Here is a 19251-nt window from a genome sequence, read left to right on the forward strand (position 1 = left end):
TCTCTGACCCTCTTCTTTGGGCGGTCTCTTTCTCTCTGTCGTGCTCAAAAGAAATAAAGTCACAAAAAAATTCTATTTTATTATGGCACCTGGTAAGGCCTGGGTTCAGCCTAGGGCCTCAGAAAAGTCACCAGCCTGGATCTAATTCAATGTTACTTTTTAGTGTGCGGCATCCTAAGGGTAGTGGTGATTTACTCTCCAAACCCACGCGAACTTTCCCCCACTAAGCCACTTCTCCCACCCACGTGTCAGTGTCTTCTCAAACCATCATTTCTTTGCCTCTGCACATGGGTGGAGGCAGACAGGCCTCAGAATCCCAGCTCTACTACTCACTAGCTGGGGATCCATTATTTGACTCCTCTGAACATGTTTCTTTGTCGATAAAATAGGGAAAATAGTCCCTACTGCTGGCAGACTCTTGTAAGGACTCTATGTACTTTGGAAGGTAAACACGAAGGTCACAGGCCTTGCCTTTTTGCATCCTGGGCAGGTTCCCACCATGCCCGCACAGTAAATGCTCAATGAATTTGTTGAATGAACAGTTTCTGGAAAAAAATTCAGCACAGTGCCTGGTAGATGATAGGCATTTCACAAATCGCAGTTTTTATTACCTACATTTTGCAAAGGAGGAAACTCACCTGGGGATGTCTTCTAGCCTACAGTTCTAATTCAAATCCCAGGGAGTTTACCATTCATTCGTTAGTAAGGTAGCCAGACACACAGGGGTCATTTAACCTCTTTCGAAGCTCCAACTGACAACTGGACAGCCCTTAAATACGACACTCCCAAGAAAACTGACCCTCCAGCATTTACGGGGGAGTCAGGATTCCAACAAAACCAGGAAGGACCAAATTCCAAAGCAAACAAACTCATTACTGTGGGAGGGTGTTCCCCTCTGTTCATCTAAAGATAGGGCGCGGGCCCTCCCCAGGAACTTCCTGGCTTTTATTAGTTTGTAATCCCAAACGTAACTTTTCAAAGGTTTTTCTTTTGGAAGTGTGGGTGTGAAACTGCTTCCCTAATCACATCTTGCAGGAGGATCTCTGAACATCTGTACATTATTTGAAAACCTAGCATCCGGTTGGGATGTTTGGGTGGCTGGGTGGGTGGGTGGAGGACCCTGCGTGGTGGGATGGAATAGCAGGAGCACGTTAAAAACATGTCAAAATGGCTTTTAAACAGAGGCAGAAAAATTAGGCAAAAATTACAAATGGCAAATTACCTTGGCTTAATTACACGTTTAATCAAAAGCCTGCCCCCCCCCCCCCCCACTTTTAGCACCCGCGTAAGAGGGGAAAATAGGGCGCTTAGAAGTCTGAGCGATAAAGATCTTCTCACCGAGAGCCAAGGGACAAAACTCATTACAGATAAGCCTAGTCCTCCCATTTCCCCCGGACGCCTCTCCCGGATTGCTAAAGAGGCAGCCGCTCCCCGGGTAGCTGCCAGGAAATCGGTCCTGCCCCGCGGCGCTGCTTTCACCCAGCCGGGGGTGAGAGGCGCATTTCCTGCGCCCTCCCCACCACCCAGCCAGAGCGCGGGAACCTTCCCTCCTCCCGCGGAGCTTGGAGTTGGAAAAACTCAGCCACAGATCCTCGGTGGCGAGGGGGAAGGGGGTGTGGGGCTCGGAAGGGCTGGATTTTGCAAGCCTCGGATCGATATCCCTCCCCTCCCCTCCCCCCCCCTCCCTAGCCGCGGACTCCGCCAATGGAAGCCTGAAAGGGGGAAAAAAAACATTAAATCCCAACGCAGCCCCAGAGCAAAGGCCTCTCGGCTTTGTTTCCAGGCGGGGGAATGCGCCGGGCTGGGGGCACGACCAGGGACTGAGGCAGGGCGCGCCCCGCTGCGGCGCTGCTAGGGCGCTGGGGCCGAACTGGAACCCCACCCCTCGCCTAAAAAGGCGGGCAATCGACTGTCCCCTTCCTCTCCTTTCCTCAGACCCGAACCAGGTCCTCCTCCCCCCAGGTCCGGGATCTCCGAGCAAAGCAGACGACGGAGGGGAGATCTCGCCAAGCCCGCGCTAAGCGCGGCGTCTTTAAGAGCTCGCAGAACTGGGAGCTGGCAAAGACTCGCCAGCCCAAGAAGGCAGCCGTCCTCCTCCCCCTCTCCGAGACTGGGCCAGAGCCGTCCCCAGGCCCCAAACTGCCTCAGCCGAGCCCGCAGTACCCCTGGCTGTGCGGGGACAGAACCCGGCCGCGGGACCGCTCGGAGGCGGGAGCCGAGCGCGGCTGCTTTAAGAGCGCGGTGAGCGCGCTCCCGCTGCCCGCAGCCCGGCTGCGCGCCCCCGTGCCCGCCGCGCGCCCCCTGCTCGCGCGCCGCCGCGCCCGCCGCCGCGCGCCCCCTGCTCGCTCTCTCGCTCGCTCGCCGGCTTTAAAGTCTCTGCCAGGATCCATGCTCACATGTTACTTCCTGTATGGAGGCATGGCCAGTTTCCAGCCCCGCGCTCCTCGTTCCTCCCCAGCCTGCGCTGGAGCCACAACTTTCAGGAGCATGGACTGAAGGCGCCCTCGCCCCAGCGCCCCTCTGAGATCCTTTGTGTTTTCCTCCGTTTCCTCCGGCCGTTTCTATTTTGGGGGGCTCTTCGCTCCCCCCGCCTCTCCCCTCCCCTTCCCCGCTCGCAAACATGCCTCCTTCCTTCCCCGGGCCCTGGAAGGAGCTGCCTGCCTGAAGCCCGGAGACGCCGCGCCGCGCTCAGCCCCGCCGCCGCCCGCCGGCTCTCGGGCTGCGCCGCGCCGCCGACTCAAGTTGGGGATCTTCGGCTGCTCGCCGCCGCCGCCGCCTGCGGTCCCTGCCTGCCCCGGGCCCCCGGCATCGCCGCCGCCCGCCGACTACTCACTGGCCCTGCTCGCTCGGCTTGCTCTTTTTTTGAACGGAAAGCAGCCCTTCTCCGCCGAGGATCGTCCCCAGCGTGGCTCCGCGTTCCCGGTCACTTTTTGAGATTTTCCGGGGGGCGCTCGGCGGCTTCCCAGATTCCAGGGGGACTCGGGCCGCCGAGCGCGGGGGGCCCGTAGAGCGGGCGAGCAGGGGAAGAGCCCGGGCTTAGCGGAGGCTCACACGGAGGCAAGAACTTATTCAACAAGTTTACCCCCCCTGCCTTCCTCTTTTCGATGTGCGTTTTCGGACATGCGGAGGTTACTGGAACCGTGTTGGTGGATTTTGTTCCTGAAAATCACCAGTTCCGTGCTCCATTATGTCGTGTGCTTCCCCGGTGAGTGCCGGCCGCTGAGGGGACCCGGCCCTGGCCGGCGCGCGCGGGGGGATGCGGAGTTGTCGCCGCGGCACGGAGCTCGGGCGCCCGTCCCGAGGACCCTGGAGAGGGCGAAGGGGGGCCGGGCGCCCGGGAAGGAGAGAGAGGGATCCGCTCGGCTGGTTCTGGCGGCGTTTAGGGAGGCTGATGGTTGGGGAGGATGGAAGCAAGGGCTGGCGGGGGGGACAAGGGGCCGTAGAGGTCTGCTCTTGCTCGGGTTTGGCGGCGGGGGGGGGTGGGGCTTCTGAGGGAGCCGGAGTAGGAAGAAAAGCTCGCTTTGCTGACACGCCGCGGTTCGGGAGAGAGCGAGCTCTGGAGCGATTGAGGAGACTGGGGCCAGGGGAGGATGCCTCTGTGGGTTTGGGGGGGCCCAGGGTGCGCCCCTCGCCTAGGAGAGGATTGAAGGAGCTCGGAATTGGGGGACTTGCTTTGCGGCTTCCCGACCCTTTGGAGAGGCTGGTGGTGGAGGCTTGGGGATGTTGGGAGCCGGCTGCGTTCTGGTGTCCGGAGCCAGGGGCGACCCCCTTTCGGGGCTGGGGGGCAGGCTGCTCTTCCGTGCTGGAGCGAGACAGCTTTCCCGGGCGCTGGGGCCCGGGAGCGGTAGGAGGGCTGGGAGCAGGCGGTTTAGGGAGATCCGTGGCTCCCCCAACCGCGACCCCGTGGCGCCTTTGCCCAGCAACTCTGCTCCGCGGGGCTGCTCCAGTAGGGGCGCCGGGGGCGGGGGGCGGGGGGTGGTCGGCAGCTGGATTCCAGTTCGCAACGGGGCGGATTTTTTTTCTGTCTCGCGCGCCCTGCCTACCTTCATCTTTGCCCTTTTGCAGGCTGTTCGCGGCTGGCAGACCTAGACCCGCTCCTTTCTGGCCAGGTTAAGACGGGAATAGTATTGGCTATCGATGACGATAATAAATCACCGCACGTAGCAGTGTGCGGCTCGGCGACCCTCCACATCCAGCCCTCCACAGGCGGACCCTTTTTCCTCTCCGGGAGAGCAGAGGCCAGCCGCCTCCCTTGCCTCTCTTGCAGGATCCCCCCAACCCCCCGCGCCCGGGGCTACAGCTACACAGCTCCGAGCTCCTTGGAGTCTGTCCGACCCTGCTCCCCGGGGGTGGAGGCCATGTCCTCTGCCCTAGCATGGGGAAGGGATGGGAAGGGGGCGATTCGCTTTTTTATCACTCGCTCTCGTAAGGATGGAGGACCCCCCCCCCCCGTTTCTGCCCTCTCATCCATTAGCTCTTGGCTACCCAGAGGTGGGGGTTACCTGAATGAAGGAAAAAAGGAACGTGCCCTGATGTTTCAGGCGGTCACAGCCGCCTGTCCCTGAGCGGCCTGAGCGCAAGGTTTTGGTGCAGCGGGTCTCCCAGCTCCATCGTGCGCCCTGCAACAGGGCGCGGGCGCTCTCGCTGCCCTCAGGGACCTGCTCCGGGAGTGGCAGCGAGTGTCCCTTTTGCAGGCACGGGGTGGCCTCGAGGGGCAGAGAGACAAGGCACTGTCTTCTCTACGGCACCCCCTTTCCCCTCTGCGCATCCTCCTGCCCCCGGAACCGCAGGGAGCTCCTGCCACTGCCCCGAAACCTAGCTCGGATGGTGAGCGAGGACGCGGGTCCACAGCTAACACTGAGGCCTGGGGTTTGCCCACCGGGGTTCCGTCTCCACGGGGCTAGGGGCGGTGCGGACATTTCTCCTTAAGAATGCCCTCTCTCTCTTAAAAGACTCCGTGTTTGTGTTTCCCATCTGCTGCTTCTAGACTTTCTCTGCCGTAGACTTGCCGGCTGAGTGGGCTCAGGTGCATAGTGGGGTCGAGCGTTGTAAGGGTCACGCTTTAATGGGGGCAGTGGGAGGCAGCAGAAGAGCAGCCCTGCGAAAGAAGAGGAATTTCTCCTTCCACTTCTGGCCGCCTCCTTTGCTCGGCTGTGCAGCCAGTGGGCTGGCCGTGGTTTTCTTTTTCCTGGTGTCTCAGGAAGCTTGAAATCCAAAATGGGACCTCCAGTGATGCCGCCTTCGTGGGGCTTGGACAGTTTGCACCTTCCACGTTTTCTTTTCGTGCCCACGCGGGGAGGTAAATAGCACATTTCCTCGCCCCGGAGCCCAAGACTGTCGGAAAGGGAAGGTGCAATGGTGTGAGGCTCGGGGAAGAGGGGCTGTGGTTCGGAAAAGTACCTTTTGGAGAGGGTGCAGCAAGCAGCCTCTGGAACCAGGCAAAGTTAAAATGTCAGAACCGTGGGAGACGCCGGCTTTCGGTTTTCCGAAGGTGCCGCGACGCCGCTGGACCTCAGGGGGCGCCCCCGAGCCACTGGTGGGGCTCCTACCACCTCAGCTCGGCGGGCTCGGCCTCCTGGGTGCGGTGGGGCCGCGGTGGGAGCGGGGTTGGGGCGCACGCGGCCGGGTTCCCTGGCTCGGGGGCCTGCGGGTGCGCCCTGGGGCGAGGAGGCAGCCTCAGTTGGGAGCTTCTGCTCCTGGTTCGCTCCAAACCCAGTGGGGGCCCTCATTTGCTTTGGGGACCCCCCCCTTGCCCTCCATAACCTCGGAAGCTTTTATCTGGTTGACAGGAGGGATAAAAATGCTTCTGGTGTTTGGTAGGGTCCTCCTTGAGAGGTTTTAACCCCAATCCCTTATTTTGTTTCCTCTCAGAGTGACCAACTTTCCATTTGTATTTGTCCTCCGCTCGTGTTTCGGATGCAGGGTAGCTGTAATTTGGGAGGATTTTGGAAACAGCCCTGCCATGGATCTTTCCCCAGCTGGTCGGAAACAGTGGCTTTTTAGTCTTCCAACAAAAGTACAGTATATGGCAGGTGTGGGACCCGCATCTCGGTTAGTGTTTCAAGAGATGTTTCCACTTTCCAGAGCAGAAGTGTTATCAAACATGTTTTAGTGCCTAGTACGTTCTTTTCCTACGTGCTTTAGAAAATACGCTGTTACAGAAAGATTTATGAAAATAGGAAAATGCAATGGATCCCTGTGGGTCCCGCCACCCAGTTACAGCGATGATCAATTCAATCTTTTCTATACCCTTCCACCCTCCCTAACAGCTCGTTATTTAAAAGCAAACCCGGTACATACTTCACTTAAGCGTGTCGCATATATAGCTCATCTTTGAGAATTTAAGTGCTTGCAACAGGATATAAAATGTTACGTGAGAGGGTTAACATTTTATGTATTTTACATTTGTAAGCTATTCAGCAGAAACATAAAATTTTTTTTTTTTATTGATTTCTTCTCTCTTTCCACCCTCAGAGTGAAACTGTTCTCTTTGATTCTGATATGTTTTGTACCATAATTACATTACATCTAGGAGGCCGACGTTGGAAACACTTCAGATGGATAAGCTCTGTGTACTTTGGATGTGTCAGAATCAGACGATCCGTGATTGATGTCCAGTGAATCTCCCTCTCCTGCTGTAGGATCATTTGCATGTACTTGCTTATTGGTGATGGACATCCTTTATGGCCTTCTTAAAGATACTTTTTAAAAAACTTTTATTTATTTTGAGAGAGCATGCACGTGGGAGGGGCAGAGAGAGGGAGAGAGAATCCCAAGCAGGCCTGGGGGCTCAAATCCATGAACTGCAGCACCATGACCCCAGCTGAAATCAAGTGTCTGTTGCCTAACCGATTGAACCACCCTGGCACCCCATTTACGGCCTTAGAAAAACGCAGAGGTAATATTTGTACGCTGGCAATCTTACTCTTTAGGAATGGAGTGAGAAATCATTCAGGTCCCTTCACCCCCTACACCCCGCTTCATGTGTCTTGTTTGAACCTGAATCTTTGTCCAGTCTTGAAACTTGGTCTCTTGGACACAGTTGTGGAATACAGCCTTCCATGTTTCCTTCTAAAGTGTCCTTCTTCCAGAGTTGATGAAGTTAGAACATGAATACAAATAGGCATATCAGGATTTTTTGGAAATGGGAAGTTGCTGCTGCCAGAGGCAGAAAGTTTTAAGGAAAAGTTGGCTGAAATGAGAAAAAAACCCCACAACTGTTCAATAGTGAAACACCTCCCCGTAATCATGGACTTGTTTTCACTGAGTAAAAGATTATATTGTTTACATGAAGCAGTGCAGGGACAGCAAAAGGAAACAAAACCCCTTTCACATTCCTCTTTGTTTTCTGAAACTCCCCAAGTTAATGTATATAATCAGTTACATATTGCTGCGCCAATTGGAATGGACTTTCTTGCCATTCAGGTAAGATCATTAAAAATGCCCCATAGCAATTGTTCCTGCGGACCTCCCTCCCATCTCCTTACCCCCTCCCTTGTTTTTCTGGAAACTTCTTGATGCAAAGGACAGTCTGGACACTTAGATTAGCTTTACCTAGGTGAAGACATTAAATTTTGCTAATGCTTTGCTGCTTTACCTCTTGACCTTTATGGTGGATGGTTTTTTTTTTTTTTTAATCTGAATTTCCACTCAACATTTTACTTGTATAGTATGCAGGCAGTGTAGTGGTATTTCTAATCAGGTGAAGATTCTAAGATGGCTGTACATTCTGAATTGCAAGATTAAAAAAAAAATAGGATTAACATTTTCATCCTGGGCACAACTTCCCTGTGGTCACATTTCATGAATCAGAACTTTCAGGACAAATTCAGGGCATCTGAAGTTATCTAACGAATTCTGGATTCTCCCCATCTGCTCCCCTCCCCAATAAGCCTTTGATGTACCTTGGTACGGGTTGATCGCTATCAGGTGATCAGTGGTAATCACTGAAACTGCATTTTTGGCTGTATGTGTGGAAAATCAGAGGTCTGTGTATCTAATAATATAAAGGAAGCCAAGGAAATGTGTCTGGCTCCCCACCAGAGCTTGATGTAGGTAAAAAGCTAGTGAATACAGAGGCAGGGCGGGGGTGGGAGGGGCTCCAGAAAGTAAGAAATGTTCTCTTGGTAAGAGCCTGCCCCCAGCAGGCAGTGGGAGTTGCTTGTGGAATTTGTCCTGGAACGAGATTGCCTGGGCACACATTAGGTCCACGCTAAATATTTGCAAAGGATTAAAGGATCAGATACTTCAGGTTCTCTTCCTGAGAAATTGGAGTGACCACCTTGCTTGTAAAGAACTAAACCCAGGTCTATGGCAATGCTATGTGCATGTAAAAAACCAGAGGCACCATTGTAAGGAAAAGGGTTATCTGTTACAGACTTTGATTTGACATTTTTGGGGGAAAGGGGGTTGTGTCTGTGAGGAATTGTAACCAAGAAAAATCACTCCAAAAATAATGTGTTTTAAAATGCCTTGTTTACCTCTCCCTACTTTTTCCTACAGTTCCCTTTTGTCTCAAATTTCCGAGACCACAGAATTGTTAACGTTTCTTAAAAAAAAATAAATCTGGAAGCAATGTGGGTGAATTTCATTTTCAGAAGCATCTGATGGTTGAAATCTATAACATAAATTTGTGGTTTGCTCCGGTTCTAAAAAGTATGAAGTTTCTAAGAGATGGCTGTGTAAGATTGCTTGAAGTAAGCTAGAGGGCTCCGTGTGCCATTGTCTGCTCCTATGTCACAGGGACACCTGTGACTGGAGGGGCCCTTTCACCTGGTATCATTTGCAGCAAAATGTTTGGTGTTTTGACAGAAAAAAAAATAATCTATGTGAGATGGTTTGTCAGGCCTACGCAGGTTCATAGATTTTATGAGTATAATATCTGATATACTTACTTTGAAAAACATTGTAAAAAGTGCTTTTAGGGCTATGCGGAGGAAAGACAGCTGACTAGGTTTCAGATGTGCTTCTCTTTTTGAAGCCCCTCTAATTGAATTGGGTGGTGTTACTGTTGTACCGAGGGTGGGGGCTGGGAGGTGGGAGGCAACTGTCACATTGAAGGAGAAGTTGTGTTCTCATGAAGGTCACTGTACTGTTGGGTCTGCATATAGCAAGAAGTCTTGTAGGAGCCTGGAACTTGTTAATGCCTTTTGTTTTTGTTTTTAAGCCAGGTAACTGTGGAGAGTTATACTGAATATATTGAAGTACGTAAGAGTCTTTGCAGCCAGCCCCCCTCTCCCATTACTAGCTGTGCTGCTTTAGATAAGTTACTTCACCTCTCTGTGCCCCTCTTTATCTCTCTCTCTTTCTCTCTCTCTCTGCGAAATGTCACAGTGATAGTACCCTGACTCCTAAGGTCTTTGCATGGCCTGAGCAAGAATGCATGCTAAAGGGCTTAGAACTTTGCATGGCGAATGAGAGGTACTCAGTACAGTAGCCATTTTTATTTTATGTGTATTAAAGAGAGTTGGACAGGAGTATATGGAAAGAGGACAATGGAACTGAAAAAGACAAGGGTGTGTAAAATTAAAAAAAAAAACATTTTAAAAGTGTTTACATAAACTTGCACGATGGGTTTTGTGCCTGGCTTTGCTGTTGAGGGCAAGGAGGAAGAGGACGGGCATGGGGACATCCCATGTAAAATTAGTGAAATGGTTACTTTGAGGTTTAAGGAAATAAGAAAGTCTCAATGAAGTCTGAGATATCTCATCACTCACAGGACAAAGGAGGGTCTCCCCGTTACCAACTTAAAAGTCTTTTTCTTTTTTAATGTTTATTTATTTTGAGAGCCAGAGGGAGAAAGAGAGGGAGGGAAGAAGGGATAGAGAGAATCCCAAGCAGACCCTGTGCTGTGAGCAGAGCCCGACCGGACATGGGGCTCGAGAGATCATGACCTGAGCCGAAATGAAGAGTCAGACCCTTATCCGACTGAGCCCCCCCCCCTCAGGCGCCCCTCCCAACTTTAAATGGAAAAAATGTTTTCCACCGTTTTAAAAGGTGCTATGTGAATCTCCAGGATCCATGTGTGGTGTTATCCTTGGTAGAAAGAGTTGCCTGGCCCTGCACCCTGCCGATTCTTCTAAGGCCTTCTGGACTGTGTTGTTACCAAAGGGGAAGGGTCTGCCTGTTACTGGCATTCCTGGGTTTTAATTTTGTGCTGCTAAGGGGAAGCAAGCCGTGCTATTTGGGTATTGCTTTTATTTTGTACTCGTATGGCACTTGGACACCGTCACATCCCTGGCTCCCTGTCTTCATAGATTCAGACCTGCCGAGCGTGCAGGGGAGAGCCACACACGGTGCGTAGCTCCTGCCCTCGAATCAATTTCTTGCAAACTGAAATCAGCATGATGGTTTTTTGGCCAAACAACAAAATGCGATTTTAAACCACTCGACTTAGCTATTTTTGGGCTGTGGCAAAGTGACACAGTTGGCTGCTAAAATCGAGCAGCTAAAAAAGAAGAAATGAAAGCATAGTTCATGGAATATGTAACACTTCCATGCAAGAAAATAGGACAACTGGTCTTATTTTTGGGTCTGTGATACTATTTTTCTAAGGAGAATGAAACAGGTTTGTCAATTGATACCGCAATGGGTATACTTTTGAGGAATTCACGCTGGTTGTAGGACTCCAAGAGGTATTTGAATTTTCACACCATTGCAGCCACGTAAGCTCCACAGTGTACTTAAATCAGATAAATGCATCATCAGTTTGGAATAGTTTGGATAGAGGAGACCTCCATAAACGGTTTACCAAATGTAAATGCATAGGCCGGATTAATAAGGAAATGTTGACTTTTTGCAGGTCATGTTAGTTACACATTGTCAAAAGGATTTCTTTACAAAGCAATTGTTATTTATAAGTGGTTTCTGTTTATTAAAAAAAAATTATTTTTCCTGAAGTGTGCCCATTCTGAGAGTGTGGAGGCTACAAACTAGGGGTGAATTACCCAACATCTTGTGGAGGTGGGATTGAGGGGCGGGCATCGGTGAACTGTCAGACCCAGACGGAGGTACCTCTTCTTCAGGAACCACTGTAGGACCCCAGAGGCGCAGGTTGAAATTCTTGTTCTATTATGGCAGTGTTACCTTGGGCAAATGGGCCTCAGTTTTTTAATCCATAAAATGAGAACAGTGGTGCTTGCCATTATCTAGGCGCTGTGCCTGAGCTTTGACCTACCTGGATGCAGACACTGTAAATATCTCTGCTTTAGGTTGAAGAAACTAAAGCTGAAGGAAGCTGTCCCTTGGCCACGGTGTCACCCCTTGGAGTAAGTGGGGTTGGCTAGATGATGCCTCTCTAATCATTTCTCAGGATACTTTTGAATTTCAGACTGGTTGCTGTTTGTTTGAAAACTGTTTTTCCTAATTGCATAGGAAGGCCAATTAAGAGACAGACCCAGCCTTGTATATTTCACCTTGGTACTTTTCCCATATAAGCAAGGACCATAAACACTAGGTGAAGTAAAGGTGTCTTTCTGTGTATTTACCACAAATAAATAAGGAAATAATGCAATTAGTATAGGACTTTCTTTGGTTTCATTGAAGAGATGACCTTTCAGCAAATTACTTTAGCTTCTCAATAAGGTGATAATAACTGTGGGCAGAGTGAGTTTGTTGGTGGTAAGTTTTTTTGATTCCTCGTCAGAATGATCTCATGTAGTTTATTGTTTGAGAACTTTTGTTTGTGGCATCGAATATGGTTATGTTAGAATAATGCGGTATTATTATCCCATATATCATTCAAGTGTGGGCTGCAGGCTCTGGAGCTCAGCTGTCCTGGTTGTGTCCTTTTTTTGACTTGATGAAAAGGTCCAAGGGAGTTGTATTTGGGGGCAAGAGATGGTGTGGGTTCTGGATTTTTCCTCTGGGGTTTAGAAGTAGCCAAGGGAGCCAGCCAAGCCAGGCATGGGATCTGAGCAAGACCCTGCGCTCCTTTGGGGTTGTTTTCCCCACTCTTAACTGAAATTCGCCTGGGATTTTAGGGGTTGTTGGTGCCAGGCTGGGCAGTTTGGAAGGTTGTATCCTTTCTGCAGGATGCAAGTCAGATGCTCATTGCATATTGTGATTTCTGAGGTGTACATCTTGTTAACATTCCTCTGAGAGTTTGCTTCCTAAGGCTCTAAGAACCCTTTGATTATGTTGCTAACCTTGCTACAGAATATCCTGAGGGAACAGCCAACAAGGTGGTGAGTGGATCTTGGTTCATGGAATGCCTATAAGCTATTTTTTGTTTTTAAACATTAAATCTTATTTTTCCTGGAGTCCAGGTGAAAAACGGAGGCTTGTTCGTGCCAATGAGGTTACATATAGGGCCTTTAAAACTAATGTGATTTGTGATTATGGGGCAGGATTCTTTGTCTAAATAGAGAACACAAAGCTAGTTCTTGATCTTACTCTGGAAAAGAGAAATAGAGAAGGACAGTCATTCGGGTTATCTGGAGTTCTGCGGGGGGCATCTGGCCATACTGTGTTGACAAGAAAAAAATGAAATGAAAAATTGGGGCATTTTGTATCTATGCCCTTAACAAGTGGATCCTGAGTATTTACAGCATGCCGGGCACTGTTCCAGGCACTTGGGGGACAGTGGTGACCCAAATGGGTGGAAACTCCTGTCCTCATGGTAGCTTCCCAGAGACGTCTCAGTTACTCCTGGAAAATTGGACGCACTGCAGCTTAGTGCCTATATTCTTGCTTGGCAACAGGGTAAGCTTGAATTAAATAGTGGCTGCCCCCTGAGATGGGGCAGTCACCGGGCCCATAGCGGTTATTTACAATATCCAGCTGGTCCCTGGAGGTGTTTGCCATCTGTGTAGGGGAGACTTGTAAGTTTCTGCCTGAGGGCAAGTTTTTTTTTGTTTTGTTTTTTTGTCTTTTTTTGGTTATTGCTTGCTTGAGGTTTTGTATTACCTGGATTGGAGGTGCGTAAGTGCGTGTGTATGTGCGTGTCATGCTGTGAGGACAAACACCACTGGCTGACAGAGTGCCTTCATTCCTGTCAGTCTGGCCTATACAAGCTGGAGCTCAGCCATCCTGGCTGGCTGTGTCCTTTTTGGCTGTGTAGGTGGCCTGCTGCTTGGGCGTTTCACGGTATTGTGACTTCTGTGGCCCCATCTAAATTGCTGTTGGCTTGTTCAGTTTCAAAAAAGTTGTTTTGAAAAATGTTATCATTTGGTATAAGAACCAGCTCTCTTGGTCACCTCCTTGTTACCCAACTATAGAGGAAGGCGATGAGGGAAGGACGGTGACCAGTCTGGAAGGATCCAAGTCAGTTAATACTGGAGATGTCATTTTAGTGGGTCCTTTGCCAAGTATCTTAATTTTTTCATAGAGCATCCCTGAGCCATTAACTTTTTTGTGTATGATACCTCTATACATGGTTTAATGTATGGTGGAAATAGCACATCTTAATTTTTCCAAAAACAACATATGAAAACCTGAACTTTGAGTTAAGCAGAATGGCCAGCTTTTGGCATAGACAGGAGATTTGAGTAGGTGATTCCTTCGCCCTAATTCTAGCACATTCTTCAAGTGGCCATTATGATATGTGGTATATTCACCTGAATTCCTTATGTATGATTCAGATCCTAATTAGACTGTTTGCTCTTTGAGGCCAGGACGTCATTCCTCCCTCCATCTGGTCTATCTTCAGCATCGGTGGGGTGTTAGTCATATTCGAGGACTGACAGAATGAGTAGATGCTCCCTTAAACAAGACATTACCAGACATTTGATAGCATTGTAATTGGTTTCCAGAAATCTCACATTGTATATTGTATCCTTATAAGAGGTAGGGTATTCACATTTAACGTCTTCTTTAAGAGAATTAAGAGTATACATATTTTCATGGTGTTTGCAGTCCATCCTTAAAAAGGGAGAAGCTGGGCATCTGGGTGGCTCAGTCAGTTGAGCATCCGACTCTTGATTTTGGCTCAGGTCATGATCCCAGGGTCATTGGGATGGAGCCTTGCATCCTTCTCCCACTGGCATGTGCCCTCGCTCTCAAATAAGTAAATAAATAAAATGAAAATAAAATAACATAATAGAGAAGATAAATTTGTATTTTCTGTTGCTGGCCACCAAGGTATCTTTTGCTGGAAACAAAATACATTCTAATTAGAGTTGAATGTCCTCAGGGGCAGCAGGGGTATATTTTGATGATCACAAACTTTTCTCTTTTGGAATAACTTAGGCTACATTCTGTGAGGCTGGTGTTCATTTACACCAGTAGTCCCCTTGGTTTTAGGGTTGATTAAGGAGAAATGGGTATTCGCATGTCTGCTTTGGTTCTGGTAACAGTGACATGAGGTATCCAGAGGGCTGCAGAGTTTGCTTGCACGGACCATAGAGTCTGAAGATGAATGTTGATCTAGTACCTTGTGACAAGGCTTTGGGCAGGTTGGTCTAGGAAAAGGGCTTGCCCGAACTGACCATTTTTGCTTGCTTCACAAGTATTGGTTGATCACCTTGTCGAATGGCCTTGGCTGGTACAGCATGGTGATTCTTTGCTTAGAAACGAAGTTTTCTAGAATTCATTGCTAGTCGACGCCACCCTGTTTTATTCTTCTTCCATCCAGTTGTCTTCTCTTCTAAAACTACTCATTTTCTCTGCTTACATGCATGCAAAGGCCACGTGGAGGGTGAGGACAATAGAAAAAACTTGGTAGTTTTAGGTATCAGCTCATTTTCCCAACTGATCAGATTGTGCAGCAGCTGCTAAAATTATCTCGTGGGCTAGAGGGTGGGTAACTCTGGCATTCATTTTTTCTGAACCCCTTTGAAGATGTGCTTTTTTTTTTTAGTTGTGTTTTTAATGTTTATTTTTGAGAGAGACAGAGACAGAGCACCAGCAGGGGAGGGGCAGAAAGAGAGAGACACACACAGAATCCAAAGCAGGCTCCAGGCTGTGAACTGTCAGCACAGAGCCCGACATGAGGCTCGAACCCACCAACAGTGAGATCATGACCTAAGCCAAAGTCAGAGGCTTAACCGACTGAGCCACCCAGGTGCCCCTCAGGATGTGCTTTTTAAAAGAGAAACTTCTCAGTTGTTACTGAGGCATAGCAACTGATGCAAAGGGGGGGGGGTGCTGCTGATTCTAGAGGTTCCTGTCTTCACTGGGGATGCCAAGTGGAGGAAAAATTGATTTCTGGAGATGTAAGCACTCTGACCAGAGAAACAAAGGAGTTTGGGGAAATAATTCTTCACGTGCCTTGGGACCTTTAAGAGTTTTGACGAAGTGAGACTTGGGACAGGTGCATTCTGATGAAAGGGGCCACTGGCAAATGCGTTTGGTTTTTGAATTGCACAGGTCTGTCCATCAACTTAAGTAAGTGGCCCACTTTCGTGAATCCTCGCTTTGTTCTTTACTTACTTGGGCCAGTTACTTGAATTAGCTTTCTCATCTATGAAATGGGGGATGATGAGAGTTTTAACCTCCTGGAGTCCTTGCGGGATGAAATGGGACTGTGAGTGCAAAGTACCAGAAAAGCATCAGGTGCACAGGGCATTATAAATGGTGCCTAGCCGTTTTTAATATCTGTTGCTTAACATTTATGAAAGAAATGCTTGCATACATACGAACTCACTTAGTGCCATGTGACCTTATGAAGAGGTGGGAGACTGGGAACTCAGGGAGAGCGGAGATCCCACAGTTAACAAAATGGCCGGATTGGAATTCCAACTTGCCTTTCTAGATGGTGTCATGTTCCCTCTCCGCTAACAGAGTAGGTGGTGGATGAATTAAAGTGCATGTGCCACCGGAACATTTTTTATTGACAGAGATTTACCAAAGATGGCTATTAGGTTTCAATTTGCCCTATCTGCCCCCACCTTAAAGGAACAGGTTTATAGTTACCCTTGGTATCTCATTACTGAAATTACCTGCGTGGGTAGGATGTACGTGTCTTACTCTCTCCCTTCCTTCTTTCCTTTCTCTTGTCTATCTGTCTGTCTATCTATCTATCTATCTATCTATCTATCTATCTATATCTGTTAATGTGGGACCTGTCCTATCCCTTGGGTGCACACGGATGGGAATACTCAGTGCAAGTCTGTAGCATGTACGTGTTCATGTGTTTGTCTCCGTGTTATTTTGCAGGTGTTCTACACAGGGATTGGAAATTGGCATTTGAGGTGAGGGTCCTCATTGCCCTAGCTTGACAGACATTGCTATTTGATCACAGAGCTTTTTCCTGCGAACACCTAAACTAGGTCTTGAAGTTCTTTGCAAGATTTGGCCTGGGAGAGGACTTCTGTGCTGTCTCTGTGCTATTCTGAGACACGTTAGCCAGCCTTAGAGGATAGCATAAGGAAAAGCATTTCCAAGGGGCTTTTATATTCTTGCTACTGCAGGGGCAATTTTTAAACCATGGAGCTCTTTTGAAATGGACCTGAAAGAGTACGTATCAATAGCAAGTATCATGAGCACAGGTTTCGTGATTCACAACATTGATTTTGGCTCATATTTGACTCACATTCATTTATTCACAAGGAAAAAAAAAAATCCAAATCTCTTGGTGGTGGTTACATCATATTCTAATTGGTGAGCTTTACTAATGCAGGTTTAGGGACTTAAATTTAGTTGCTTAGTTTTCCTTTTCTTCAAAGCCCAAAGGTTTTGCATCAGATTAAGGCTCCTGTGGGACTGTTTGTATTCCAAAGTGACACCTTTCTGAATTCTTAGCTATTTAAGTAAGTGTTAAGTACGGGCTTGGTGACAGCAGTCTTTAAAACTGTGACTGGCTAAATGGATCCTTTCCCCTGTTGTTTATATCTGGTAAAGTGTCTCGTGTTTACTCTGAATAAATTCATTGTTACCTTTTAGGTAGCTTGTTTCTCAAAATTTGAGCGGTCCCCTGATCAGTGTTATTTTTGCTACTGAAATTGGAGAGCGGGGATAAAAGGTGAAAGGAGTTCTTTTGTGAAGCTGACGTCAGATGACTTTTTGGTATTTGGTAATACACCAAGTACTTGGATGACGACGGCAGGTAATCCTTTATCTGTTCCCTGGATATGAGCTTTTCCCCCCTAAAGGTTGAGCCTTTGCTTAGCTATGAACTGTCTGTGGACAGGTGGCTAGTGACCACTCAAAATGTGGCTTGTCCGAATTGAGACACGCTTTAAGTCTAAGATACACACGGAGTTTCAAAGACCTATGGAAAAAGTTTGTAAAATAGCTCATTAAAATTGTACATTGATTGTTGAAATGATAAATTTTCAATACTTTGGGTTAAGTGGAATATATTACTAAAATTTATATTGCCTGTTTCTTTTTACTGTTTCGTGTGATGTGACCATTGTAAAACTTAAAAGTACGTATGTGGCTCGCTTTCCTGGCTTGTATTGTAGTTTTATCTGATAGCACTGGGGTAGAGTGCTCTTTCCAGCCTTATCTTGCCTTCCAGAAGAGCGTTTCACAGCTGTACCCCCCTGCATGACAATGATCACCTCTCCTCCCTTCCGTACCCTTTTGACACATGGGACCAGGAGACTCTAGTCCTTGGTGGAGAGGCTTGCCTCCTGGAAGGCTCTGTCACTAGAAAGCAAGAGTCTGGGTATCACGAAAGAGAGTTGAGATCATTTATCTCTGAGGTCATTTATTTATTTTTAAAAATGTGTATTCATTTTTGAGGGACAGCACACGTGAGTGGGGGAGGGGCAGAGAGCGAGGGGGAGAGGATCGGAAGCAGGCTCTGCACTGATAGGAGTGAGCCCCACGTGGGGCTTGAACTCCCCAACTGCGAGATCGTGACCTGAGCTGAAGTCAGTCGCTCAACCTGCTGAGCCACCCAGGCGGCCCATAGCTCTGAGGTCATTTAGCTCTGCCCGGCTGTGAAGTGGGGTGTAGCAGTCCTGCTCTGTGAAGTCATTGAAGGACTAAATGAGGAGGGCTCCTCCGTAAGGCAATTAACACAGGCCTGGTGGATAGTTAGCATTTGAAAATATTAGCCATTGTTGTTATTTTACCAGCTCCTGAGTGGGCATTTGGCAGAGTTCCTGGCTTTGATTTCTCCCTCTTCTGGTTTTAGTTGGTGATGCACTGTGGGGTCTCTGGAGGGTTTCCAGCCGGCCTGCATGGTTTTAAAATGCCAGCCTCTGCTTCCTTGGACACCTAGGACAGTGGAGGAGACCTTGAGCATTCAGACTGAGCTTGCACTAAGCAACTTGAAAGGCAGAAAGGACTTTGGAGAGCTTCAGGCATTGCCAGCTGCTTGCTCGTAGAAGCTCGTTGACCAGAGTGCTAATCCATCCCCCAATACCTGTTCCCTCCTGCCTGTGGGACCTCTCGTCATGCAACACCCCAGGCCCTTGCATTTGTCCTCCTGTGTATTTGGTTTACTGAGGCCGAAGTTTCCATTTCTAGTGAATAGCCAAGTCTGTACCAGATCCAAGGACTGCACTCTAGTTATGACCAGCGGTCCGGGCGTTATTAACACAGCTGTGGATCCAGTGAGGTGGAGCAGGTGCATCTACAGAGTGCAGAGATGTCCAAACCTTTTCTAAAGATGTTTGGTTTCTTTCTCCAACAGAATATGAAAACGAGAGACTCTTCCAAGCAGAGTCAATATTCCAGACTTGCCAACCTGCTTCTTAACTATGAAGGGGACAGTGGGGAAAATGGGAGAGACGAACACACATATCAGACGGCTCAGATCCACCTAGAAGGTTCTTGACGTTGGGTCCTGTGTGTCGGTGCACATCTGCAGGCCAAGAACTTGGGTAAGGGTGGCCGATGCTGGAAGGAAGCGGCAGGTTGGCTGGGAAGGCCCATCCCTCTTTAATTGTTCTTCAGGTTCTGGATGGGAATGCTTCCTTCCCAGGGAAGGTTTGGCAGGGTGGACACACGCCCTTTGTTTGGTGCAGGTGGTAAGAATCGGAGTTTCAGTTGTTAAGTTCTTTTGCGAGGCATAAAGGAGGATGTTGAAGTCTTCAAGTTAGGGTGTCGGAGACGCGTTAGTAAGTAGGTCCTTAGGCCCCATCCAGCGTCTGTCTTGGAAACCCAGGGGAGGGGCTGTGAGAGCAGCTGTTCGTGCTCACGTGGGAACGGGAAGGAAAGGACTTCTCTGAGGACTTTCGTCTTCGGCACAACGAGATTTCAGGGTGACTCATAAAGGAAAATGGTCCTCCAGACCTTTCTGTCCACACAGAGCTTTAGTGTTTCTGTTGCCAAATTATCAAGCTACCTCCCTTTGCAGGTTGCCTGTGATCACCTGTGTCTGCTGCTTCTGCCAGTTGCCTCCCTCCTGGCCTTTCA

The 19251-nt window shown here is 48.8% G+C and overlaps 1 protein-coding gene across 4 annotated transcripts in view; it reads left to right on the top strand.

Annotated features, from left to right (window-relative positions):
• Positions 1–1904: 1904 nt before the first annotated feature.
• PTPRG (protein tyrosine phosphatase receptor type G) overlaps positions 1905–19251 on the top strand; it is a 717269-nt gene continuing 699922 nt past the window's right edge. For all 4 annotated transcript variants that reach the window (XM_043587811.1, XM_043587813.1, XM_043587812.1 and 1 more), the window contains exon 1: positions 1905–3205. In XM_043587811.1, coding sequence (XP_043443746.1) covers positions 3121–3205 — 85 coding nt within the window. In that variant the 5' untranslated portion in view covers positions 1905–3120. The remainder of the gene's footprint in view (positions 3206–19251) is intronic.

Source organism: Prionailurus bengalensis, chromosome A2 (assembly GCF_016509475.1).
Source record: "Prionailurus bengalensis isolate Pbe53 chromosome A2, Fcat_Pben_1.1_paternal_pri, whole genome shotgun sequence".
Lineage (NCBI taxonomy): Eukaryota > Metazoa > Chordata > Mammalia > Carnivora > Felidae > Prionailurus > Prionailurus bengalensis.